The sequence below is a fragment of the Hemitrygon akajei genome, chromosome 11 (assembly GCF_048418815.1).
Source record: "Hemitrygon akajei chromosome 11, sHemAka1.3, whole genome shotgun sequence".
NCBI lineage: Eukaryota > Metazoa > Chordata > Chondrichthyes > Myliobatiformes > Dasyatidae > Hemitrygon > Hemitrygon akajei.
In genome coordinates this window covers 49,994,627-50,021,933 of record NC_133134.1, presented here as the reverse complement: position 1 = coordinate 50,021,933, position 27,307 = coordinate 49,994,627, and the positions used below count along the sequence as shown (strand labels likewise).

The following is a 27,307-nucleotide window of genomic DNA, read 5'->3' as shown; positions in this document are numbered from 1 at the left end:
GTCCAAGGCTGACTAGAGAGCCAGTGAGATTATTTCTGCTGTAGACCCGTTGTGGTGGCAGGCAAACTGCAGCAAGTTCAGGTCCTTGCTCGGGCAGGAATAAATTTTGGTTAGACCAACCTTGCCAAGTCGGTATGAGTGCTATTGGGAGATTGTCATTAAGGCAGCTCACCCTGCCCTTCTTGGGTACTGGTGTGATTGATGCCCCTTTGAGGCAGGCAGGAACCTCTGACTGCAGCAGTGATAGGTTGAAGATGTCCTACCCATGTCTTCAACATCTGCAACCATTTTGTCAGCATTCCATACACTTGTTGAGTGTTTGCTTTTGGATGGCTGTGTCAGTAGGTATTATCAATTGTCTTTAAAACAGCTGCATTACTTGAGTAATTTTTTGGCAGTATCTATGTGGGACTTTTAAAAAAAATCACCATGAGGAGGAAACACTAAAAAAATATAATTTGTAGCCCAGCTTACAATTATCCTTTGAAATTGGTATTTACTTTCCAAATTAACTGGGTTGTAGGAGCTATTCTATTTTGTAAACCATGCCTTAAAGGTACCTCTGCAGAACAAGTAAAACATTTGGGGGGGGAAATTAGCACCAGTACATTGCATTACTGGATTAAAATATCTTTCTTGTTTGTATTTCAATATACTGCAAAATAGTAATGAAATTTTATTTTTGCCCTTCTCATTTTTTATTCAATCTTCATAATTCTAATGACAGATGAATTCACTTCTTTTTTCCCCCTATTCCAAAAGGAGAATATGGGAATAGGTGAGTCCTGGCAGATGTGCATTGTGGATCGGAATACTTGAAATCAATCTAATTCTAAATTGTAACCAGAATTATAAGTTGTGTGCTGTTGTTCCAGTTTAATGTTAGGATATGTGCTGTACAGTACCTTAATTTCTGTTATAAATAACTTTGTCGTTTTGTTACAGTCTTCGGTCCATATTAAAACAGAGAAAGGTGTGCAGTTGCACTTTGGTCCACTTGTAGATTACTCTAATGATTTTGAACCTTATGAAAGTATTAACATGGAGACACAGGAGCTACTGTGTAATTGCTCTCAGGTAACTTTCTTTGAAAAGATACAATTAATAATCCTATCGTGTGATTTTTTTAAAAATGTAACTTTGGTGAACAAGTGTATTTCTTTTGATTTCTGCAAAGTTTCCATCCAGAATGACCATAGTTTGAATTCCCAATTTCTTAAGAGATTATAAAACATTTACAGCAGAGAAAACAGACTATTTGATGCTACTGGAATGCTGTTCTTTCACCTCTGCATGAGTTTCTCCTAACTTGATCAGCATCTTTCCATTTTAAGATCAATAATGATAATTTTGCATTAAAAATATATAATATGCTGTTCAAAATATTGCCGATGCAACTTAAAAAAAGTCATTGCAGGCAAATTTAATACATGCATTAGAAAATCTGTGTATCTCTGACTTGGAGGTTTTGAGAGCTGAGATGAATAATCTTTCAGATTCACGAGGGATGTGTAGAGTCATGCAGTGAAATAATTGTTTGTATTTTTACATCAAATTTATAAATGTTTTGAGGATAATGATCAAATGTCTGAATTTCTGCCAGCCATTTCTGAAGATTGATACAGCAACAACTTCAAAAATTTTCCTTATTTTTTCACTGGTGTGACAAACTGTTGATTAAATTTCTTAAGTTCAGGCTGTCTCCTTATGTCAAAATTGTGAAATCCAAAGGTTGTTGCTGAAGTTGCAATAATTTTTTTGGTTCCAAACTCTTCACTGATGTATTTCAAGAGAGAGTTACTTTGTTAACAGGGAAAACGTATCTTCTATAATATGAGATCTAGCAGTTTGATGTAGATATGTAGGTCAAGAGGCGCCAGTGCACATGGGTGACTCTGTGGGCTGCAAGAATTTGTACCAGTTTTCCTCTTAAATATGCTCCTTTTGAATTACTTTTGCTGCAATCTGCGGCATGTAAATTTCCTCTTAACGGACTATGAAATTACATCAATGATCTTCACATCTCACGTTCAGTGGTTAAATGCAGACCATTAAAGCATGGCGCCTTTAAGGGTCAACACCAAGACCAAGGCCGAAAATGCAGCAGGAGAGGCAGGATTCATACCATGCTGTAGCTCAAGGGGAATGAGGCCTCTCTGCCTACCATCTTGTTAGTAAATGTATAGTCACTTGAAAATAAGACTGATGATCTCAGGGCAAGGCATCTCCAATGTTTGTTGCATTGAGACTTGGTTAACAGCAAGCATGCCAGACAGCTATCCAACCAGAAGGCCTTACGATTTTCAGAATGGATTGAACCTTCAATTCTGCTAAGGGAAGAGATGGTGGTGTATGATTTTAAGTCAATTCTCGTTGGTGCATGGATGTTGGGATTATATCGACTCCTTGTTCCCCTGGCATATAACAACTAATGATTAAATGTAGACCATTCTATTTGCCTCGAGAATTCTCATCCGTGATCCTCACCGCACTTTACATAATCCCTGTGGCTGATCATAAGCAAGCGCTCATGAAAGCGCTCATGCTGTCTGTAAACAGGAAATGGCCCATCACGACACATTTCAAATTACAGTTGGTGACTGTAGACAGGCCTGTTTGAAGAAAAACCCTGCTCAGTTGTCACCAGCATGTCACCTGTTTCATCAAAGATCCCATCACATTAGACCACTGCAACACTACGATAAGGAATGCCTATCGTTCCCTCCAAGACTGCATTTTGGCAAAGTGGATCATTTGGCTGTACTCCTGCTACCTGTATACAGATAGAACCTAAATAGCAAGGCTCCAGAGATCAAGACAAACAAGAGGTGGTTGTGGGAGGCTGAGGAACATTTGCAGGATTGCCCTGAGTCAGTAGACTGGCCCATGTTCAAGAACTCATCTGAGGACCAAAATGACTACACCAGGGTCATTACAGATGTTAAAACAGCTGTGGATGAATGTGACCTCACAAAATTGTTCAGGGTTTTCCTCAGTCAGAAGCCCTGGATGAACAATGAAATCTGGAATTTGCTGAGAGCCATTTCAGAGGCATTCAAGTCCGGAAATCAAAAATGCTGTAAGAGACGTAGTTATGATCTCTGGAAAGCCATCTCTTGGGCAAAGTGGAAATTCTGGTTTAGACTAGAATCAAAAAGGGATGCTCGACAGCTGTGGCAGGGTTTGATTGCGAAAACCTCTTACAAAACTAAATCTTGCAACATAGGGGACAGCTTTGTTTCACTTCCAGATGAGCTCAATGCCTACTATGCTTGCTTTGACCCAGAACAGGGAGGAACCATTGTGCATTCCCATGTCTCCCGATGATCCTTTGGTCTCAGTACCTGAAGATGACATTAGGGCTGCCTTCAAAAGAGTGAATCCAAGGAAAGCATCTGGTCCGGACAGACTACCTGGTCGAGTACTGAAGACTTGTGCTGACCAACTTGCTGATGGATATCTTCAACCTCTCACTTTGGCAGTGTGTGGTACCCACCTGCTTCAAGCAGGCTTCAAACGTACTGGTGCCCAGGAAGAGCGTGGTAACCTGTCTAAATGATTATCACCCAGTGGCACTTCCATCCACATTGATGAAGTGTTTTGAGAGGCTGGTGTTGAAGCATATCAGCTCCTGTCTGAATGGTAACTTGGATTAATTCCAATTCGCCTACCAAAGCAACAGGTTTACAGCAGGTGCTATCTCGTTGGCTCTTCACATAACCCTGGAACATCTGGACAGCAAAGATGCATACATCAGGATGCTCTTTATCAATTACAGCTCAGAATTTAACACCATCATCATCTCAAAACTAATCAATAAATTCCAAGACCTGGCCTCAGTACCTCCTTGTGGAATTGGATCCTGGATTTCCTCTTTTGCAGAACCTAATCAGTTTGGATTGACAAAAATATCTCCTTCACAATCTCCATCAGCACAGGAGCACTGCAGAGATGAGTACTTAGCCCCCTGCTCTACTCGCTTTACACCCATGACTGTGTAAAGCTCCAACACCACAAACAAGTTTGCTGATGACACTATGTTGTGGGCTGTATCAAAAGGTGTGATGAATTGGGAGGGGGATTGAAAACTTGGCTGAGTAATGTATTAACAACAACCTCTCACTCAGTGTCAATAAGACCAAGGAACTAATTGAAGACTTTAGGAGAGGGAAACCAGAGGTCCATGAGCCAGTAATCATTTGGAGGATCATAGGTGGAGAGGGTCAGTAACTTCAACTTCTACTATCTCAGAGGAGCTGCCTTATAAATATATCATATCAATAGTATTGCGAAGAATGCATGACAGCACCTGTACTTCCTCAGATGTCTGCAGAGATTTGGCATGTCATCGAAAACCTTGACAAACTTCTATAGATGTGTAGTGGAAAGTGTGCTGACTGGCTGCATGATGGCCTGGTATGGGAACACTGAAGGCTTTGAGCAGTAAATCCTACAACAGGTACCAGATTTGGCCCAGTGCATCATGGGTAAAACCCTCCCAACCACTGAGCACATCTACATGAAACTTTGCCATAGAAAAGCAGCATCCATCTTTGCCACCCAGGCCATGCTCTTTTCTTGCTGCTACCATCAGATAGAAAGTACAGGAGCCTCAGGACTCGCACCACCAGGTTCAGGAACAGTTAGTACCCCTCAGCCATTAGACTCTTGAACAAAAGGAGATAACTACACTCATTTAAAGACTCTGTTATATTGTTATTTCATGCTTGTTATTTATTGCTATTTATTTATATCAGCGTTTGCACGGTTTGTTTACAGTTAACAGTTCCTGATGTTTAAAGTTTACAGTTACTGTGCTGTAGATCTGCTAAGAGTGCCTGCAGTAAAGGAACCTCAGGGTTGTATGTGGTGACATGTATGTACTCTGATAATAAATTTTATTTTGATATGTACCTGAATTTGGATAGGAGCACTGAAACAGAAGAAAATGCATGGAGCATAATAGAAATGTATTAAACAAATACACGCAGATCTGATTGTTGAAAATTTTGACAAAAACACTTGGATAAAGATCTGTTATTTAAAGGACATGAATTGATTCAAGAATTTAAGAAATAATTAAAATTAAGCTCCAATAATTTCAGAATGTTGGGATTGGCAGCCAAAGACGCAGCTCGCAATGATAGGGAAAACACAATTTTTATATATTTTATGATGATATTGGCCTTTGTTTCAATGTAATCTTTGTTTGCTAATTTTCCATTCTAAAATCCTTGCAGAATCTCAGTGATAAATCATCCAAGCACAGAGGCGACTCCTGTGCCTTTTCAGAGTCCTCCTTCATAAAGCCATCAAGGACATCAGAAACCTGCTGTTGTGCTGGCAATGAAAAAATACTACTGAATGTGCAAGATATTAAGGTGTGCTTGACCTTTTTCATTCATTGCATTTATACAAATTGCACTGTTCCTATTTTAATTGTAAAATGTGTTCTAAGTAATATCTCATATTTCTCGTTAGATCTCGTAAAGATTATTTTTTATATTGAACTATGAGTTGCATGAAATCCTGTATTTGTTGCTGTCCCTATTTGTGCTGTTGATCAATTGCATAGCGTTGAACTGAAGTATTCTTTTAGCCAGACTCTGTAGGACACAATGATCAACTTAATGGCTTGCTTTCTTTTGTATTTATTAGTTTTGTACTTATGATCACCTGTTGTATTAGCTATTGAGAAGAAGCCTGCAGCCAAATGGTGACCTCCAGCTTAATGAGGAGAAGAGCATTGGCAGCGAGGACTCCGATTCACTGGAGGATGATATTGCAGAGCAGATTGAAACTCAGGGTTCAGCAGAGAGCCTGAAAGATATACAGCTGAATAAAGAACCAAAGCACAGCAGTGTACAATCTGGAGATCTGATTGTACTTGATTTTGGGCCTAGAACGAAAAGTAAGTTTGTAGGTTTTGAAAAATATGGAATTAATTTTACCATTAATAGAATTCAGTATGCAAATTTAAAGTTTGTATTGGCAGAAGTAATATTTATTTTTGGATTAATACCTTTGTTGAATTATGTTTAAAATATTGACCATACATAGATTCAAAGAGTAATTTTACTTTAAGCAATGTGACTGCTTGCAATATAACTGATCTGTGATATTCCTTGTAACACTATAATAAATGAAATAGCCATGGGACAGGCAGGGCAGTATAATTAATTCTGTGTCATACTGAAGTAAAATGCAAATAGTAAAATGCAAGTACTTACACAGTGGAACAATTTTCTCCTCTTCATAAGTTGACCTCTGCACATATATAATTACTGTATCCAGTTGAAGTGGATGGGCTACAGCAGCAGCAGACCTCAAAATACACTCCTGTATCTATTAAAGTGGCTACTGAATATATATCCTTAGATTTTATTTGTTTCTGCCTTTGTATTTTTGATGAGAGTTGAAAGAAAAAGGGCACCTCTTGTATTTTCAGTTAATGCATGCCAAGATGAATACAGGGCTGAAAGTGTTATATTTGAATGCATGCAGTATGTGGAATAAGGTAGATGATCTTGTAGCTTTCTTGTAGAAATTGTCAGGTATGACATTGTGGACATTACTGAGTTGTGGCTGAAAGATCATAGTTGGTGGCTTAAGATCCAAGGACAGGCAGGTAGGCAGAGGGTTTTGCATGGTTCTGTTAGTAAAAAAAAAAGTTAAATCAAATCCTTAGAAAGACCATAAGGTATAGGAGCAGAAGTAGACCATTCGGCCCATCGAGTCTGCTCCACCATTCAATCATGGGTTGATCGAATTCTTCCAGTCATCCCCACTCCTCTGCCTCACCCCATACCCTTTGATGCCCTGGTTAATTAGGAACCTATTGTATCTATCTCTGCCTTAAATACACCCAGTGACTTGGCCTCCACAGCCACTTATGGCAACAAATTCCACAGATCTACCACCCCGACTGAAGTAATTTCTCCCCATCTCTGTTCTAAATAGACGTCCTTCAGTGCTGAAGTCATGCCCTCTTGTCCTAGAATCCTCTACCATGGGAAGTAACTTTGCCATATCTTTGTCATATCTACTCAGGCCTTTTAACATTCGGAGTGTTTCTGTGAGATCCCCCCTTATTCTCCTGAACTCCAGGGAATACAGCCCAAGAACTGCCAGATGTTCCTCATATGGTAACCCTTTCATTCCTGGATCATTCTTGTGAATCTTCTCTGAACCCTCTCCAATGTTAATATATCCTTTCTAAAATAAGGAGCCCAAAACTGCACACAATACACTCCAAGTGTGTGCATGAGTGCCTTATAGAGCCTCAACATCACATCCCTGCTCTTATATTCTGTACCTCTGGAAATGAATGCCAACATTGCATTCACCTTCTTCACAACTGACTCGACCTGGAGGTTAACCTTTAGGGTATCTTGCGCAAGGACTCCCAAGTCCCTTTGCATCTCTGCATTTTGAATTCTCTCCCCATCTAAATAATAGTCTATCGGTTTATTTTTTCCACCAAAGTGCATGACCATACACTTTCCATTATTGTATTTCATTTGCCACTTCTTTGCCCATTCCCCTAAACTATCTAAGTCTCTCTGCAGGCTTTCTGTTTCCTCAACACTACCCGCTCCTCCAACTATCTTTGTATCATCGGCAAATTTAGCCACAAATCCATTAATACATTGTGAAAAGCAGCGGTCCCAACACTGACCCCTGTGGAACTCCACTGGGAACCGGCAGTCAGAATAGGATCCCTTTATTCCCACTCTGTTTTCTGCTGACAAGCCAATGCTCCACCCACGCTAGTAACTTCCCTGAAATTCCATGGATTCTTATCTTCCTAAGCTGCCTCATGTGGCACCTTGTCAAAGGCCTTCTGAAAATCCAAGTACACCACGTCTACTGCATCTCCTTTGTCTACCCTGCTTGTAATTTTCTCAAAGAATTGCAGTAGGTGTGTCAGGCAGAATTTCCCTTTCAGGAAACCACGCTGGCTTTGGCCTATCTTGTCATGTGCCTCCAGGTACTCCATAATCTCATCCCTAACAATTGCAACAACTTCCTAACCACTGACGTCAGGCTAAGCTCCCTCCCATCCTTCTTAAATAGTGGAGTAACATTTGCAATTTTCCTGTCATTGTCGTGGTTTTTCGTGCCTCACAAATGACCAGGAGACGCAGAAGATTCTTCAAGAAGGGTTAAACTTTAATTTGCAAATCAAAGCTGAGACAGTCATTGAGCTAGTCGCTGATTGCCCACGGATCCTCGGACACAGCATTTTTTATAGCAATCTCCTGGTCCAGTTGCTATAGTTGCATATCACACGTACTATCTTGTCCCTATTGTTTCTACCCATTGACTTAATCGTGTTCTAATCTACATCTCTTTAGCTGCCTCTCATTAACATACTATTGTCTTCTACATTCTTAAGATATATGCATAGCAAATAGCAAGCTCTTTCTGTAGCTACCTCTCATTAACACACCATTGTCATCTTAAGACTGCAGTCTCCTACCAAATTGGGTACATGCATAGCAAATAGCAAACTCAGAACTGAGCAATGTTCTAATCTACATTTCTTTAGCTCTTTAGCTACCTCTACATTCCTAAGATTTCATTCTACTAAATTGAGTACATGCATAGCAAATAGCAAGCTCAGAACTGACTTCATAGTTTTGGTAAATTTATACTTTTATTCTCCAATATCATCCAGTACATCTATCGATTCTTGAAAGATCATCGTTAATGCCTCTGTAATCTCTCCAGCTACTTCCTTCAGATCCTGAGGGTGCATTCCATCAGATCCTGGAGATTTATCCACCCTCAGACCATTAAGCTTCCTGAGCACCTTCTCAGTCATAATTTTCACTGCACAAACTTCACTTCCCTGACACTGGTGAATGTCCAGTATACTGCAGACATCTTCCACTGAGAAGACTAATGCAAAATACACATTCAGTTTCTCTGCCATCTCTGCATCTCCCATTACAATATCTGCAGCGTCATTCTGTATTGGTCCTATATCTACCTTCGACTCTCTTTTACCCTTCATATACCTAAAAATGTTTTTAGTGTCTTCTTTGCTATTAGTCACCAGTTTCCTTTCATAATTCATCTTTTCCTTCCTAATGACCTTCTTAGTTTCCTTCTGCAAGTTTTTAAAAGCTTCCCAATCCTCTATCCGCCCACTAGCTTTGGTTTCCTGTATGCCCTCTCTTGCTTTTACTTTGGCTCTGACTTCACTTGTCAGTCACGGTAGTGTCCATCTTCCCTTTGAAAATTTCTTCTTATTTGGAATATATCTGTCTTGCACCTCTCATTTTTCGCAGAGACTCCAGCCATTGCTGCTCTGCTGTCTTTCCTACAAATGTCCCTTTCCAGTCAACTTCAGCCAGTTCCCCTCTCATGCCATTGGAATTCCCTTTATTCCACTGTAACACCGACACATTGGGTTTCATTTTTTCCCTCTCAAATTTCAGTCTGAACTAGATCATATTGTGGTCACTGTACCCTAAGGGTTCCTTAACCCTGAGCTCTCTTATCACCTCTGGATCATCGCACAACACCCAATCGAGCACAGCCGATCCCCTAGCGGGCTCAACAACAAGCTGTTCTAAAAAGCCATCCTTTAGACATTCTACAAATTCTCTGTCTTGAGGTCCAGTACTGACCTGGTTCTCCCAATCCACTTACATGTTAAAATCCCCAAACGATTATCATGACGTTGCCTTTCTGACACGCCTTTTCTATCTCCTTCTGTAATTTGTAATCCACATCCAGGCTGCTGTTTGGAGGCTTGTATACAACTGCCATTAGGGTCCTTTTACCCTTGCTATTTCTTAACTCAGCTCATAGAAACTCTACACCTTCCAATCCTATGTCATCTCTTTCTATTGATTTAATATTATTTCTTATAGACAGAGTCAAACCACCCCCTCTGCCTACTACCCTATCTTTCCGATACACCATATATCCTCAGCGCCCAGTGGCAGCCATCCTTTAGCCAAGTTTCAGAGATGGCCACAACTTCGTATTTGCTAATCTGTAACTGAATTTCAAGATCGTCCATGTTATTCCATATGCTGCATGCATTCAAATTTAACACTTTTAGTCCTGTAATTGTTGCACTTTGTTTTAACTGCAGCACACCTCTGTTGTCCAGTAACTCATGCCACTGGCTGTGATTAAGCCTCATCTCCTGCCTGTTCTTTCTATAATCTCTGTTGCACGCTATCCTTGATTTATTTCTGTTTTCCCCTTCTTTAACCCTATCACTCCAGTTCCCATCACCCTGCCAGATTAGTTTTAACCCTCCCTAACAGCACTATTAAATGTGCCTGCTAAGATATTGGACCCCTTTGGGTTCAGTTGTAACCCATCCTTTTTGTACAGGTCGTACCTCCCCCAGAAGAGACCCGAGTGATCCAGGAATCTAAAGCCCTGCCCCCTACACCAGTCTCTCAGCCACGCATTAATATGCCTGATCATGATATTCTCGCATTCGCTAGCACATGACACAGGCAGCAATCCTGAGGTTACTACCCTAGAGGTCCTGCTTTTCAGCTTTCTACGTAACTTCCCGAATTCTCTCTTCAGGACCTCCTCCCTTTTTCTACCTATGTCATTGGTACCAACATGTATCAAGACTTCTGGCTGTTCACCCTCTCCCTTCAGAATACTCGGCACCTGATCTAAGACATCCCGTACCCTGGCACCTGGGAGGCAACACATCATGCGGGTATTTCTATCAGGCTGATAGAACCTCCTGTCTGTTCCCCTCACTATGGAATCCTCTATGACTACAGCATACCTCATCTTCCTCTTTCACTTCTGCACCACAGAACCAGGCTCAGTGCCGGAGACCCGATCGCCGTGGTAGTTCTCTGTCAGGTCACCCCCTCAACAACATCCAAAACGAAATAGCAATTACCAAGGGGGATGGCCAGAGGGGTGCTCTCTACTATCTGAGCTCTTCCCTGACTGGCACCCACTTATCCATTTCCTGCAGCCTCGGGGTGACTAAATCCCTGTAGCTCCTCTCTATCTTCTGTTCACACTCCCTAATAACTGACATAGGATTAGAAAATGTAGAATCCTAGTGAGTAGAGTTAAGAAACTGCAAAGGTAAAAAGATATTGATAGGAGTTATATACTGGCCTTTGAACAGTAGGATGTGGGATATAAATTACAACGGGAGATAGAAAAGGGCAATGTTACTATAGTCATGGGTGATTTCAATATGCAGGTAATTGGGAAAATCAGGTTGGTGCTGGATCCCAAGCAAGGGAATTTGTAGAAAGCCTATGAGATAGCTTTATAGGGCAGTTTGTGGCTGAGCCTCCTAGACGAAAGACAATTCTGGACTGGGTGTTGTGTAATGAATCAGATTTAATTTGAGAGGTTATGGTAAAGGAACCGTGAGGAGACAGTAATCATAGAATTCACCCTGCAGTTTGAGAGGGCGAAGATACAATGGAATAAAGGGAATTACAGAGGCATGAGAGAGGAGCTGGCCAAAATTGATTGGAAGATAATGCCAGCAGCGACGAGGGAGAGCAACAATGGCTGGAGTTTCTGGGGACAATTTGGAAGGCACAAGATAGACGCATCTCATAGATGAAGTATTCTAAAGGGAGAATGAGGTAACTGTGGCTAACAAGGGAAGTCAAAGACAGCATAAAGGCAAAAGGTTAGTCATAAAATATAGCAAAAATTAGTGAGAAGTTAGAGGATTGGGAAGTTTTAAAAACAACAGAAGGCAATTAAAAAGCCATAAGGAGAGAAAATATCAAATATGAAAGTAGGTTAACCAATAATATGAAAGAGGATACCAATATTTTTTTCAGATATATAAGGAGTAAAAGAGAGGTGAAAGTGGATATTGAACTACTGGAAAATGATGTTGGAGAGGTAGTAATGGGGGTAAAGAAATGACAGATAAACTTAAGTATTTTGCTTTAGTCTTCACTGTGGCCGACACTAGCAGTATGATAGAAATTTGAGAGCATCATGGGGCAGAAGATAGTGTAGTTGCTATAACTGAGAAGAAGGTGCTTGGGAAGCTGAAAGGCCTTAAGGTACAGACTACACCCCAAGGTCTGAAGGAGGTAGCTGAAGTGATTGTGGAAGCATTAGTAATGATTTTTCAGGAATCACTTGATTGTAGAATGGTTCCAGAGGACTGGAAAGTGCAAGTGCCACCACTCTTTAAGAAGGGAAGGAGATAGAAGAAAGGAAATTATAGGCTAGTTATCCTGACTTCAGTGATTGGGAAGATATTGAAATGAATTATTGAGGATGAGGTTTCGGGGTGCTTGGAGGCACATGATAAAATAGGCCAAAGGTAGCATGGTTTCCTTAGGGAAAATCTTGCCTAACAAATCTGCTTGACCTTGTGGAAATAACAGGCAGGATAGACAATGAAGACATTGCTTACTGATTGCCCATGGTATTACAGGAAAGATACTAGTATGAATCGAAGATTGGCTGACCGGAAGGAGGCAAAAAGTGGAAATAAAGGGGGCCTTTTCTGGTTGGCTGCCAGTGACTAGTGGTGTTTCACACCGGTCGGTGTTGGAACTCTTTATGTCAATGATTTGGATGAATGAATTGATGACTTTACAGGCAAGTTTGTGCGTGATATGAAGATAGGTTGAGGGGCAGATAGTGTTGAGGAAGCAGAGAGACTACAGAAGGACTTAGAGAGGCTGGGAGAGTGTGCAAAGAAGTTTGTAGATGGAATACAGTGCAAGAAAGTGTGTGACCATGCATTTTGGTCGAAGGAATAAAGGCATAGACAATTTTCTAAAAATCACGGGTGCAAAGGGACTTGGGAGTCCTTGTGCAGGTTTCCCTAAAAGTTAACTTGCTGGTTGAGTTAGTAGTAAGAAAGGCAAATGTAATGTTGGATATCAAATATGAATGTTTCTTTGTAATGTAAATATGGTCTGATAAGTGCCATATCAACACGTTGGCAGAGTACTTGAGATAATATCAGACTTATTAGATGTTTAAGAGACCAACCTAATGAGGCTGAACTGATTTTCCAATATTATATGATTTCAATACTATATGTTTGTTGCCATTACTTTTTTCAGAAGTAAGAATTTTGGGAAAAATCAGAGGATAATATAATTAATTTAAACTGCTGAACTCTCTGATAACAAGATAAATATGAGTAAAGAATGGAATATTTATCAGTTCATCTTCCTGCAGGCATACAAAAACAGCAGCTTCTAGCAGTAAGGCGAAAAGATGATGTTGCATCCTACATTCCTTTGAAACCTCTTCTAGTGAAAAGTAAATCTTTTGACCGGTCTGCCACTCCTGCTTCTAACCAACAAACAAGTAAGGTCTATTTCAATGTGGCAGGTATCAAGCGAAGTATTTAGTCCTTACATCTGATATTCTGCCAACTTGCAAGGTTACATAATAGAATCAGCTTAGAATATGGAATCGTATTGATTCTTTTCCATTAAGTATCTTAAAATTTAAGCAGCCAACTGAAGATATGACATAGCATTTAGATTTTGAAGCAATATTGTCTGACAAGTGGCATAATTGCATCAAGTGAGGATGATTGAGAAGGTATCAGATTAGTAAGACCCAACCACATTTATGAGACCCAACCACATGAAGTTGAATTGGTTCTTGCAGTGTTATCCAGTTTTCACAATAGCTTATCAATTGCAGGAGAGTATCATATCCCTCCATAATATGTCCTTCTCCTTGGTGAATAATGATTGAAGTAGTCATTTACTACCTTGCCCACTTATTCTAGTTGCAGGCATAAACTCTCTCCTTTCTCATTGAGTGGTCTTAACCTTTCCCCAGTTACCTGTCTTGTTATTTAAACTTGTCTTTTATCTTACTCTCCAAGGACATTTCATTGCCTCTTTTAGCCCTCCTGATTGCACATTTTAGTTCTCTCCTGCTTTGTTTATATTCCCCCAGGCACTGTCCATCTTCAGCTTTCTAGGCCTTTACTTATGTTTCCTTTCTCTTTTTGATGAACTTTCCATTTCTGCTTATCCAAGGTTTCCAAACATTGCCATCCTTGTCTCTCTTCCTCACAGTAGGATGAGTCTAAATGGTTAGTTGGCAGTAACCCAAACAGTTCGCAGGTTGGAAATTCCCACCTGGCAAAAATTGTCTGCAGATCCATAACAGCCAGCACTTTCATAATGTCAGTCTCCCAAATGCTTATATGTATGCACAGGCTATATATAAGTTGACTATTCATAAGCTGGGAATGACCTGTAAATGCTTTGGACAAGCTTTATGAAAAAGGGTGAAAATGGTAAAAGAGTAATTACACTGGACAACAAAGATTTTGCTTCCTGAATACTTTTGAATGTATCTTATGGATTCTGGGCTGCTGATTATGAAAATCACAATGAAATTTCTCTTATCGTGCACCATTTGTTTGTAATCGCCTATGTTTGATAGTTTAATTAATAATTCAAGTAAATTAAAGTGTTGCCCCAAATGTAAGCCGTAGAGTTTTCTGTCTTGTCCAGGCATGCCTGGACATGGTTAGACAGGGCAGATGTTGCATGACAGGACAGGTTTTAGAGAGGCTATAAGAACATCACACATCACTGTTCTATGCACTGTGTTTACATGCATATCTGATTGTGACCACATTGAAGCACATGCTTTGCATGCATAACATATTGTGTGCACATGCATAACCAGTAATGGTATTTTCAGGGGTATTTGTGATAGCAAAATGTCTCACTAATGTTGCCACAGCTACAATACTTTCTGTTATATTTGTGGCGAGTATGGTATATGCTTAAATCTCAAAGACGGAGCATGATTCCTCTTATTAAGAAAGTTTATGAGTTCTACTTCGGGTGTATAATTGGTTACCAAAACAAAGCCCAGGCACCTCACATTTGTTGCATTCACGTTTCGACTTCTTCCCTGCAGATCTTGGCGCTGTCAGCAACGGGCATGGTGAACTGTTTCACCAAGACATTGCGGTGACAAATGGTATCAGGACAACTGGAATCCATCAATTCTGGCTGATTATTGTTGCACACTTAAGCAAGAAGCCTCAGACACTGAGTGCAAATGAAAATCATCAACAAAACATTTTTAGTTTGGTTGAACTATTGCAAAGTGTCAGCACTGTTCAGTTTCGAAAATATTTGTTGTCCAGTATAATAATTATCAACCTTTGCTTCGGTACATTTATTCCTAAACTGAAATCCATAAAACAATCTCCAAAGTGGTAAAATGTCAGTGCTTCTTCCTATCACGTTTAAGTTGCCTCTTACCTACAATCTGTTCGTATTATTTAAGTAAAGTTACTCCAGGTGGTATCATTAGCACAAGGTAAACAAGTTCATCATTCAGATTCTAGGCTCTGCGTTCTTTCTGTTTTGAGAGTTTTCGTTTCTCTGCCGTAAATATATAATTACATTATTTTATTGATTTTAATCATTAAAGTTTAATTTAATTTTAGTATGATTGATGATCAGTAACATCATTTCATTTTTTTTCCAGATCAAGACTTCCACCACGAAAGGGTACATTCTGCTGCAAGAAGGAATACCGGTACATGCCATACCAAGGATCCAGACTTATCTGCTTCAGTCGTTTTCCAAGCAATGCAGAAAGAAAATGAAGATGTGCTGAAAATAAAAGAAAGACAGAGCACAGTTATAAGAACACCAACGTGTTGGCAATTGGTATGTAATGACAGAAAAATGAACTTTCAGAGGTCTTAAAACATGTAGATTATTAGAAGATCTGAAGACCTAGTTTTTTTTAGCAACCTTGGTGAAATTCTTTTAAGCAACACGCTTGTACGTTTAGACTTCGCATTATAGTTAAGTTTTACTTTAACCATAGGGAATGAAATTGTGATGAATTGATAAATTGTGAAATCCAAACCTGGACAATTGGTTGTATAGGTTCAAGATTTCCAGAAATTGTGCTTCTGCATGTGTCACACAGAGCACTAAAAATTTGAGTTTCTGTTCAAATAGACAATGTAATTTTTATATAAATGCATAAATTTAGAGGCAATAGAATTAATACTAGAAGCACCACTTAAAGAGGCTTGCTTATAATGAAAGAACCATTTAAGAGGCTTGTTGCAGAATGTACCCTCTCATGGTGGAATTCTGACTCTGGAAAAAAATTAAAATATGTTGTTGATTATTAACCATGCTAATATTAAACAAAAATGATTAAAATCAATAAAATAATGTAATTGTAAGTTTACTGCAAAGAAACAGAAACTCTCAAAGCACAAAGAAAGCCGGGTCTAGAATGTACCTGTTTAATATGTGCTTTTGATAATGTGGTGTAACTGTATTGTCATCGACTTAAATAATATGAAAAGATTGTAGAAAAAACGGCATCAAAGTGCAATAGTAAGGAAGATGAAATAGCAGTTTTTTCATCTTACTTTGCATTATCAAAACTCTTGAGTTAAGCTTTCTGTGAAAAAATATCTAATTTTTAACCAATTTGCTTGTGTTCTGAAAAGATAATCAAAATGCATATAAAAATATAGTAGATATTTAAGAATCAACGTTTTAAAGCAAGTTTATCTGAATAAGGTTATTTTTGTATTTTGGAATTTCTTTTAAACTTTATTATTCTTGGGAATTAGCATTCACCAGATGCAGCCTTGAATGGAAGATTGCAGTGTTCATCAGTGAAGCATGAGATGATCAACAGAGCTATTGAACGAATCGGTCTCTTGGAACCCAGGTAATCTCAATTATCTTTCCTTTGATTAGAACACACAAAAAGTTGGCCTTTCTAATTTCCCTTTCTACTTACAATATTTGATGCTTTTAAATACACTTTTTGCACCCCTTTTATTAACGTTCATAATGAATTCATGAATGTACATCTTTGATGGGAAATCATGGAGAAAAGCATCACTGTTCAATGTGATCATAGATTGTATAAGCTAAACAATGTATTTACACAAGTTCGTCAGGATGCTTCCTGGAGATTTTTTTCATCATCTTTTTATTCAATATCTGAAGTGTCTATAATACCTGAAATCCTATAATGTGGATTGAAAAGTTCTGCCATTAAGCTGTTTTAGCTGAAGATCTGAGTCTCCTCCTAAAGTCCAGGGAATATGTTGGTACATCATCATCGAAGCATGGTAGCAATATTTATGTCTGCCTTTACTGCTCTTTTCCCAAAGCTCTGCACAACCTTTTTTTTCTTATTACCCTATCATTTCATTTCATGAACATATGAATTAAGAGCTGGAGTTGGCAGCTGAGCCACCATTTAACAAGATCATGCCGAACCTGATTGTAACCTGAACTCCACTTTCATCACATAATCAAGCATCTATCTCCCTTAATATTCAAAAACTCTGTTTAGTCTATCCTTTGTTCTAAAGACTCATGATCCCCAAAGAAAAAAATTGCATCACCTTTATTTGAATATTTGACACAGTGACCTTGAATTCTAGATTCTCCCACAATTGACAGTATCTTTACCATATCCACTTTCAGGATATGTTTCAGTCAAGTCTCCAATCATCTTCTGAACCACAGCAGATACAACCTTAGTTACTCTAGTATATCTTTATAAGAAATCCTGCCTAGATTTAGTCTAGTAAACAGCTAGTAATGTATTTACATTCCTCCTCAAATAAGGAGACCAACACTGGATGCAGTGCTCCAGTTGGTAGTTGAATTAATACCCTAAAAAACTAAACCATCAAACTTCTGTTCCCTTCGTCTAACATATTTTATATAAATTGTAAAAATTTCTGATCCCAGCACTAATGTTTGTAGCACACTATTTGTTGCATTGTAAATCACAAGGAAGACTCATTCAAGCTTACTCTGTTTGACGTTAGCCAGCCACTTTTCTATCCCTGGAAAAATGTTACCTCTTACACCATGAGCGATCATGGTCTCCTGACCATGATTGTTCTCGGTAAATTTTTCTACAAAAGTGGTTTGTCATTGCCTTCTTTACAAGACACCTGTCCAAAGCCATTATCAATAATCTTCAGAGATTGTCTACCTGGCGTCAGTGGTCGCATAGCCAGGACTTGTGATGTGCACCAGCTGTTCGTACAACCATGGCTTCATGTGACCCTGATCGGGGGGCTAAGCAGGTAGTCCACCCCACCCAAGGATGAACTGCAGGCTAGTGGAGGGAAGAAGCACCCTACTCCTCCTTTGGTAGAGATGTATCTCCACCACACCACCTATGACAGATTGGATTGTCCTAAAGAAGGCCAACCTGGACTTATGGGGTGGATGACATGATGACTCTAGCCCTTGTTTTTATATTTATGCTTTTATTTTTAGAGGAAGTAAACTTAATTATAATTCTACTATTCCTATGTTTTGATTAGGCAACAAAAGAAGCTTCGAAAAGTACTGGAGCAAATAGATGATCCTTTGAATGAGAGACCCAGTAACAGTACTTTAATAGCTCGAAATTCACTCAGTACTGAGGTGAATGAACTTAATTTCATTTTAATTGAAGTGCTGAATTTCTCTGTATCACTAAATTGCCAATTGCCTGTAAAGTAGCTGGAAAAGGATTGCAGATAAATGCTGGAATCTATCATTAAGAAAGGTATCAAATAAATGCTGACACTTGCAATAATTTGATTTCCTTGCACTTTTTCTAGTTTTAACAATTTGAAATAAAGATTTTATGTTTTTGCATGTTTTAAAGGTATGCAGCAAATTTTAAAGTATGAAGCAGGAACTTTACTTTCAACTTAAAATAGTTTAAAAATGCATTTTTTTCCTCCTAAAAGACTCACCAGAGTGTTGGAGTATTTGACAGGCAATCTGCAAAGGATATAATTTATGTCTCGATGGAAATTTTGTCGAACTGGGGCAATGATCACAAAGTGGGCTTAACAGAAGTGCAGTTTTTTGACCTAAAACAACAGAAGATTTCTGTTTCACCTCATGATATTGATGTCAGAAATGCATATTGTCCTGGAAATTTGGACTCTTTAGTAAATGGAAGGACAAAGGTAAGCAATATGGATCTCTAAAATTGAAGGCACTTTATAGATAAATGGATAAATTATATTGTTTAACTTACATCGTCTGTGTTAGGTATTTTTATTCCACTTGTCATAGCCAAAGCTGAAAGTCGGATAAGTTTATTGTCATATGCACAAGTACACGTATGAAGAGGTGCAGTGAAAGATTTGTTTGCAGCTGTGTCACAGACACTTAATATCTGATACACAGTTTTTACAAGAACATAAAATGAACATATTATGCAAAAAATAACACAGAATAAAAAAAAAAGTCAATTTTAGCGCAAAGTGGTTGTGGGGTTGCTAAATACACAAAGTGATTTGGGTTGCGTAGGTTGGTTCAAGAACTGAATATTTGAACCTGGTGGCTTTTGTACCTCCTATCTGATGGTAGTTGCAAGAAGATGGCATGGTCTGGATGTTGAGTATCTTTGTTGTCTTCTTGACCCTGTACCACATATAGGTATTGCTGATGTTGTGGAGGGATGAGCCAGTGATGTATGAGGCTGAGTCCACCACTCTCTGTAGTTTCTTATGATCCTGCATATTAAAATTTCTGTACAAATTACAATTCAGCCATTCAGGGTACCTTCTGTGGTATATCTATTCAAGTTTCTTAAGAGTGTTTGGAAAGTAATAGATTGTTTGTGTGAAGCCTGTGAAAATATCTAGATACTAACCTGCATTATTCTTTCAAATGCTACAAGTATTTTACCCTTCCCATTTGAAATTAGCTGTAATAGTGCATAGAATAAATTCAAGAAAGGACACGAAGATGCCTGTGAGTGATTAATTAATCTACTGAATATTCACATCAATGGCTGCCAACCATTACAAACTGTTTTGGGCCTGTTCTCCCATTTTATGCATAAAATAATCTCTTCTCACTGCTGCCATCATGAAGAAGGTATAGGGGACTCAGGACCCATACCACCAGGTTCAGGAATTACCCCTCAACCATCAGGCTCTTGAACCATAGGGGATAATTTCAGTCGCCCCATTACTGAACTGCACCCACAACCAATGAGATTATGGCTCACTTTCAAGGACTCTTCATCTAATGTTCTCGATACTTATTTTGGTATTTGCACAGTTTGTTGTCTTTTGTACATTGATTGTCGAACTATTGGGAGCAGTCTTTTATTCTGTTGTGTTTCTTGTGTTTACTACAAATGCCCGCAAGAAAATGAATTGCAGGATTGTTTATGGTAAACATTTATGTACTTCAACAATAAATTTACTTTGATAATTGAGCTACATAAAGAGTATTCCTTCCCTTTAGCAGAATATCAAAATATTTCTGATTGAGACCTACAGATCACTTTTTCATTTATGGATTAATCATAAATTAAATGTTTCCGTTAAGATTATTTATATATTTGTTGGCCATGCTTCATGAATGTTCATTTTATTTGTAAACTGTATGTGACTTTAATATAAGATTGTTGATTACCTCAGCGCCCTTTGTGGAAGTTATATGAAGGACAAGTGCTGCAATGGTGAGGTGAACAGAGCATTAACATTACAGGGAAACCTAGAATACTAGAGGATGTAATTTCAAGGTGAGAGGGAGAAAGTTTAAAGGAGATTTATATGGCAAATTTTCTTGCAAGAAAAATAGGCTTGAAACTGAAGACCAAGGAGGTAGTGGAAGCAGTTACATAACAATGTTTAAGAGGCATTTGGAGAGGCACACGAGCAGGCAGGGAATAGAGAGGTATAGATCAGGTGCATGCCAATGAGTGGTTCAGATTGACATTACGGTTGACGCAAACATCATGGGCCAAAGGGCCAGTTCTATGTTCTGTGTTCTAAAGCCGACAGTGTTCCATTGTGGCATTTCTTACTCATGTGCTGCTTGCAGTGTTGTTATTTAACGTACATGTATGATCTCTGAGTTTGAGTTGTACCAGAGTGCAAGCAACACTCTTTGCAGCTAGTAGAGATTAATATTGGGGATATGGGAGAGAGTTCCCAAGGAGTCAGAAATACCTGGCTCTATGGGGTGTAGGCTCTTTGTGGAAGGGGTGTTGGGGATCCTCTTAGGCAACAAGTGAAAGGAGTTCACCAAGATCGCTTGGAAGGCTTCTCAGGACAATGACTACTGCAGAATGTGAGGAATTCTGTGATGCAGGCAACTCTACATACCTATTTTGCATAATCCTGTGGTTGAAGCAAAAGTAAATGGAGTTTTCTCTGCTTGAGTATAGAGTCTGAATCAAGGACCAACTTTATTTGCCATATGCATTTACGTATATTAGGAATTTGCTGTGGTGTGTTGGTCAGTGTGCAACATGCAACATAAAACAACAACATTCGACAATTATAAAGAATAGAGAATTATATAAAGTTTGAGGTTAAAGTACGGATATGGAATAAAATGTGCATAAATACCCATATGTATTTGCAATGTAAAGAGTGTTATAAAAAGTGGTTTAAAGTGTTTACGCTGCAGTGAAGGGGTAATTAATGGGGGTGGGGGTGTGGGGTTGCTGAAGAGAATGGTTAATCAGATTAATTGCCTGGGGTTAGAAACTTGTAAAACGGTGTGACGTTTTTGTTTAATAGCCCAATAATGCTTCCCAGAAAGGAGCTTTTGGAAAAGGTAGTTTGCGGGGTGGGTTGTGTCTGCAATGATGTTTGCTGGTTGCTTCTTTCTCTTGGACACATACAAGTCCTGCAGTAATGGTAGGCTACTGACAGTTCACTGTAGTTTTGTATATTGTGGGAGGATGCTGCACCAAACCAGACACTAAAGGCTGACGTGACGATGCTCTCTATGATGGCAGTGAAGGAGTGCACCAGCACGTTCTGGGGAAGATGGAATTTTCCAAGCTGTTGCAAGTACATCCTCTGCTGAGTCTTTTTGTTAATGAAGGAGATGTGGTTCTCCCACGCAAGGCTCTGTAAATTAATGATTGCCAGGAGCCTGAATGTTGAAATGGTTGTAACTGTAGGGTCATTGATGAGTGGGTGGAGAGGAGACTTGTCTCTCCTGATGTTGATATGCATTTCCACTGTTTTGAAGGCATTCAGCTCCAAGTTGTTCTGATTGCACCTGGACCCTAGCTTGTTTACTTCTCGATGGTACTTCGATTCATCGCTTCTGGCGATTATTCCAATTACGGTGGTGTCATCCATAAACTTTCTCAGTTCAACTGATGGATCACTGGAGACACAGTCATTAGTGTATAGAGAAAATAGGACAGGGGAGAGAACACACTCTTGTGGCACACCCAGTGCTGAGTGAGTGGTATGTGAAGGTCCACTTACCTAGTCACACATACTACCTCCTGCCAGAGAGGAACTTTGTGATCCACATGCAGAGGGGACCTGGTATGTTATGTTTGGAGAGTTTCTCTTGCAGAAGCGCAGGGAGGATGGTATTGAAGGATGAACTGAAATCAACATTCTGACATGCAGTATGTACTGGGGGAGGAGGTGAGGTAGTATGAAGTCTAGAGCTATGTGTTAACTGCATTATCTACAGATCTGTTAGCTCTGCAGGCAAGTTGCAGCAGATCTGGAAAATTCTGAGTTATGGATTTGAGAATTGACATGACCAGACTCTCAAAAGTCTTCATTATGACTGATATGAGTGTATCTGGTCTGTAATCATTGAGCCCAGTGATTCATGATGTTTTTTGGGGGAACTAGTATAATGACAGATGTCTTGAAGTATGTTGGATTTGCGCAGTGTTTAAGATGCACGTGAAGAGTAATCATCTACTTTTTACAGGACAGTAGAGGAGTGGCAGAGGTGATGGGGAACAGTAACAGCCTTGAGCTGAGTTGACAAATTTGAGTTATCTGACACTGATCCTAACGGGGAACAGACACCAGGCACACTAAAAGCTGTGTTTGAGCTTGCAGATCATCCCATGGGAGCAATTAATGTAGCTTGAGCACTAGGTCTTTGTGTAGTAGAACCCAGAGGAAGCAGTGTTAATTAAAACCCTATTCTTTGAGGAAATGACACTTGCTTCCTTTAGACTTCTGGAGAAGAAAATGTAACCACTGATTAATTTTGTGTCCTGCACTGCAGCAGAGGTCATTTAGAGTAGTTTTATGCTGAGAGAAAGATACCATAGTAGCAAAAATTCTGCCTTGAACACTGGAAATCAAAATTGCTTGAAGGGCTCTAATGGACCTAGAAACATAGAAAACCTACAGCACAATACAGGCCCTTCGGCCCACAAAGTTGTGCCGAACATGTCTCTACCTTAGAAATTACTAGGGTTACCCATATCCCTCTATTTTTCTAAGATCCATGTACCTATCCAAAAGCTCCTTAAAAGACCCTATCGTATCCGCTTCCACCACCAATGCCGGCAGCCCATTCCACGCACTCACCACTCTCTGTGTAAAAATACCTTAACCCCTGATATCTCTTCTGTACCTACCTCCCAGCACCTTAAACCTGTGCCCTCTTGTGGCAGCCATTTCAGCCCTGGGAAAAAGCCTCTGGCTATCCACATGATCAATGCCTCTCATCATCTTATACATCTCTATCGGGTCACCTCTCATCCTCCATCGCTCCAAGGAGAAAAGGCTGAGTTCACTCAACCTATTCTCATAAGACATGCTCCCCAATCCAGGCAACATCCTTGTACATCTCCTCTGCACCCTTTCTATGGTTTCCACATCCTTCCTGTAGTGAGGCGACCAGAACTGAGCACAATACTCCAAGTGGGGTCTGACCAGAGTCCTATATAGCTGCAACATTACTTCTGAGCTCCTAAATTAAATTCTATCATTGATGAAGGCCAATACTCGGTATGCCTTCTTAACCACAGAGTCAACCTGCGCAGCTGCTTTGAGCGTCCTATGGACTCGGACCCCAAGATCCCTCTGATCCTCCACACTGCCAAGAGTCTTAACATTAATACTATATTCTGCCATCATATTTGACCTACCAAAATGAACCACTTCACACTTATCTGGGTTGAACTCCATCTGCCACTTCTCAGCCCAGTTTTGCATCCTATCAATGTCCCACTGTAACCTCTGATAGCCCTCCAAACTATCCACAACACCCACAACCTTTATGTCAACAGCAAACTTACTAACCCATCCCTCCACTTCCTCATCCAGGTCATTTATAAAAACCACGAAGAGTAGGGATCCCAGAACAGATCCCTGGGCACACCACTGGTGACCGACCTCCATGCAGAATATGACCCGTCTGCAACCACTCTTTGCCTTCTGTGGGCAAGCCAGTTCCGGATCCACAAAGCAATGTCCCATTGGATCCCATGCCTCCTTACTTTCTGAATAAGCCTTGTATGGGGTACCTTATCAGATTCCTTGCTGAAATCCATATACAGTACATCTACTGCTCTTCCTTCATCAATGTGTTTAGTCACATCCTCAAAAAATTCAATTAGGCTCGTAAGGCATGACCTGCCTTTGACAAAACCAAGTTTACTATTCCTAATCATATTATACCTCTCCAAATGTTCATAAATCCTGCCTCTCAAGATCTTCTCCATCAATTTATCAACCACTGAATTATGACTGACTGGTCTATAATTTCCTGTGCTATCTCTACTCCCTTTCTTGAATAAGGGAACAACATTCGCAGCCCTCCAATCCTCCGGAACCTCTCCCATCCCCATTGATGATGCAAAGGTCATTGTCAGAGGCTCAGCAATCTCCTCCTTCGCCACCCACAGTAGCCTGGGGTACATCTCATGTGGTCCCGTCTACTTATCCAACTTGATGCTTTTCAAAAGCTCCAGCACAACCTATTTCTTAATATCTACACGCTCAAGCTTTTCAGTCCGTTACAAGTCATCACTACAATTGATCACTACCAAGATCCTTTTCCATAGTGAATATTGAAGTAAAGTATTCATTAAGTACCTCTGCTATTTCCTCCAGTTCCATACACACTTTCCCACTGTCACACTTGATTGGTCCTATTCTTTCATGTCTTATCCTCTTGCTCTTCACATACTTGTAGAATGCCTTGGGTTTTTCCTTAATCCTGTCTGCCAAGGCCTTCCCATGGTCCCTTCTGGCTCTCCTAATTTCCTTCGTAACCTCCTTCCTGTTAGCCTTATAATCTTCTAGATCTCTAACATTACCTAGCTTTCTGAAACTTTCATAAGCTATGTACAAGAATATATACAATAATAAATATATACAAGAACACTCAATATTTGGTTTGGGTAGTTAGCAACAGTAAGGCAATACTTTTAATTTTGGAGTTGTACAAGTAAATTTATAGCCCGTCAATTCCAGTTTTAAAATGAATATTGTAAAACTCTGAAAAAGAATAAAAAATTGTGTAAGATTGCATTATTCTTGAATGTCTATTTTAGTATGTTGCATAGCCTAAAAGAGGAATTTGAAAATTTCATTGAGAATTTCCTCCTTTTCATTTTACTGTTTTTTTCATCAATTTAGCAAAATTGCTTACATATAAATTTACTTGAACGGGCAGGAAGTATGTTGGGGAAAATGCCATAGTTTTGTAATTATCGCACAATATCTTTTGAAATATTTGCAATGCAGCCTTCAGGTTCTAAGTTCTAAATCTGTAAATACTGATAGGTCATTTCTAAAATATACATTTGCCTGTGTTTTTATTAGTAAATTACCATGAGAAGAGTTGCCTCTTACCATTCTGTGTTATTCTATGTCTTAATGTCTGTGTTTCTGCTTAATTTTATTAATCAAATTAATTTTAATTATTTCCTGTGTTTAGATCTGAGAAACTTTAATCATTGGTATGTTGAAATCTTCTTTGTGTTCTTCACAGACCACAAAAGATCGTCATATGTGGTCCTGTTCTTTCCACCCACCAGTTCAATTATACTTTGTTCTACGAAACGCTAACAAAGTGTGTGACTTTGATATTTCTAAGATCAAGATTTGGAATTATAACAGAAGCCTCAATGTAAGTTACTTCTATATTTGTTGCAGTATAGAATGACTGTCACCGGTTTTTCCAAAAAAGGACATTTAGCATTAATTAAAACATTAATTAATGTGCACATGGGATTTCTCCTTATAAGTAGGTGGTAGTGGAATAAATCTATGGATGTTCATTCTGTTGACAGTCCACATGAGCAAATAATTTAGAACAATACATGATTAGCATAATGGATTAAAGTTAAGCTTTATCCTGGTTTTACTTGTGCACCACCAGTTCTTGTAATTGTCAAGACATTTCTTATTCATACTGGAGGTGCTAATATGCACAACATGTAAACATTATGTTACTGTTTTTGTATACCATGCCAGGATACAAATAGCATTCGTCTACAAAAGACTGCAATTACCTTTGAACATTGTGGTATGTATTTTAGATTGGAATGAAGCTTTAAGTACAACAGATGGTTAATGCTCTGATTAGCTTTTGTTATGCACTGGCGTTTGTAAGTTCATGTTTTTAATGTTCATTAAAAATACAAACTCAAATATGCTAATACATTTCTCAATGCTTCTAATCCACTTAATCTCTGCAAATTCATAAATTTTAAAGTTGAAATAAATTTTCTGAAGTAGAGACAAATGAATTTAGTCATAATCTTTTCAGAAATGGTCTATGTTCAAAATTAAATCATTTCACAGTTCATGTGTGTAACAGCTATTGCAGTCGGTGTGAATTATATGTTACCGTGAGATAATCAAATAGCAATTGCTTGCATATTTGTAGGAATGCTGCAAAAACTGGAAACACTATAAATCTGCAATGTAGAGAATTCCTGATCTGCATAGGAGTCTGCAGACCTCCAATACCAAGCTTATGAGAGTGGGAACAAGTTGCAAGACTTGTTATCTAAATTAAAAGTTCCTAACCAAAGTAATACAGTTGTTTGATTATGATAATATTTGATTTTTCTCTAGAATTTGCCACCATCTTCAGAGAATAGAGAAATTACATTCACTGTGATTTCTCATTGTGACTATTGAAGATCCTGCCCATTAATGTGATAAATTGCAGTAGTTTGTGAAATGTTGGAATTATTTAAAATAATGGAAGCTCGCAAGTAGAAATAGATTGTTACCCAGTAATTGAGAACGGGGCATTGTGGTTTCAATATTAAATTTAGAACATGAGGTGAAAATCCTGAATTTCTCTCCAAGCCAAAAGTTCATGGTTTTAAAGAAAGTCTGTGTAAGCATTCAGGAGTATGAAGGCATAGCTGAATGCAGATAGACATGCTTGCATGCACAGATAAGAAAGATTAAATGGATTGAATGAGTTAACTGCCCTGCTTCAAGTTATAACATCAATATAAGTGACCTCTGAGTTACGGGAGATGGGGTTGTATACCTTGCACAATTGTCTGTATAACAGTTTTCCATAATGCAAAGCTG

The 27,307-nt window shown here is 39.0% G+C and overlaps 1 protein-coding gene across 2 annotated transcripts in view; it reads left to right on the top strand.

Moving 5' to 3' along the window:
* The window catches only part of katnip (katanin interacting protein), a 126,868-nt gene that overhangs the window by 29,744 nt on the left and 69,817 nt on the right, over window positions 1-27,307 (top strand). For both annotated transcript variants that reach the window (XM_073060829.1, XM_073060830.1), the window contains 9 exons: window positions 946-1,077; window positions 5,241-5,381; window positions 5,689-5,911; window positions 13,183-13,314; window positions 15,481-15,665; window positions 16,598-16,698; window positions 18,326-18,428; window positions 18,740-18,964; window positions 25,743-25,880. In XM_073060829.1, the coding sequence (XP_072916930.1) occupies window positions 946-1,077; window positions 5,241-5,381; window positions 5,689-5,911; window positions 13,183-13,314; window positions 15,481-15,665; window positions 16,598-16,698; window positions 18,326-18,428; window positions 18,740-18,964; window positions 25,743-25,880 (1,380 nt within the window). The remainder of the gene's footprint in view (window positions 1-945; window positions 1,078-5,240; window positions 5,382-5,688; window positions 5,912-13,182; window positions 13,315-15,480; window positions 15,666-16,597; window positions 16,699-18,325; window positions 18,429-18,739; window positions 18,965-25,742; window positions 25,881-27,307) is intronic.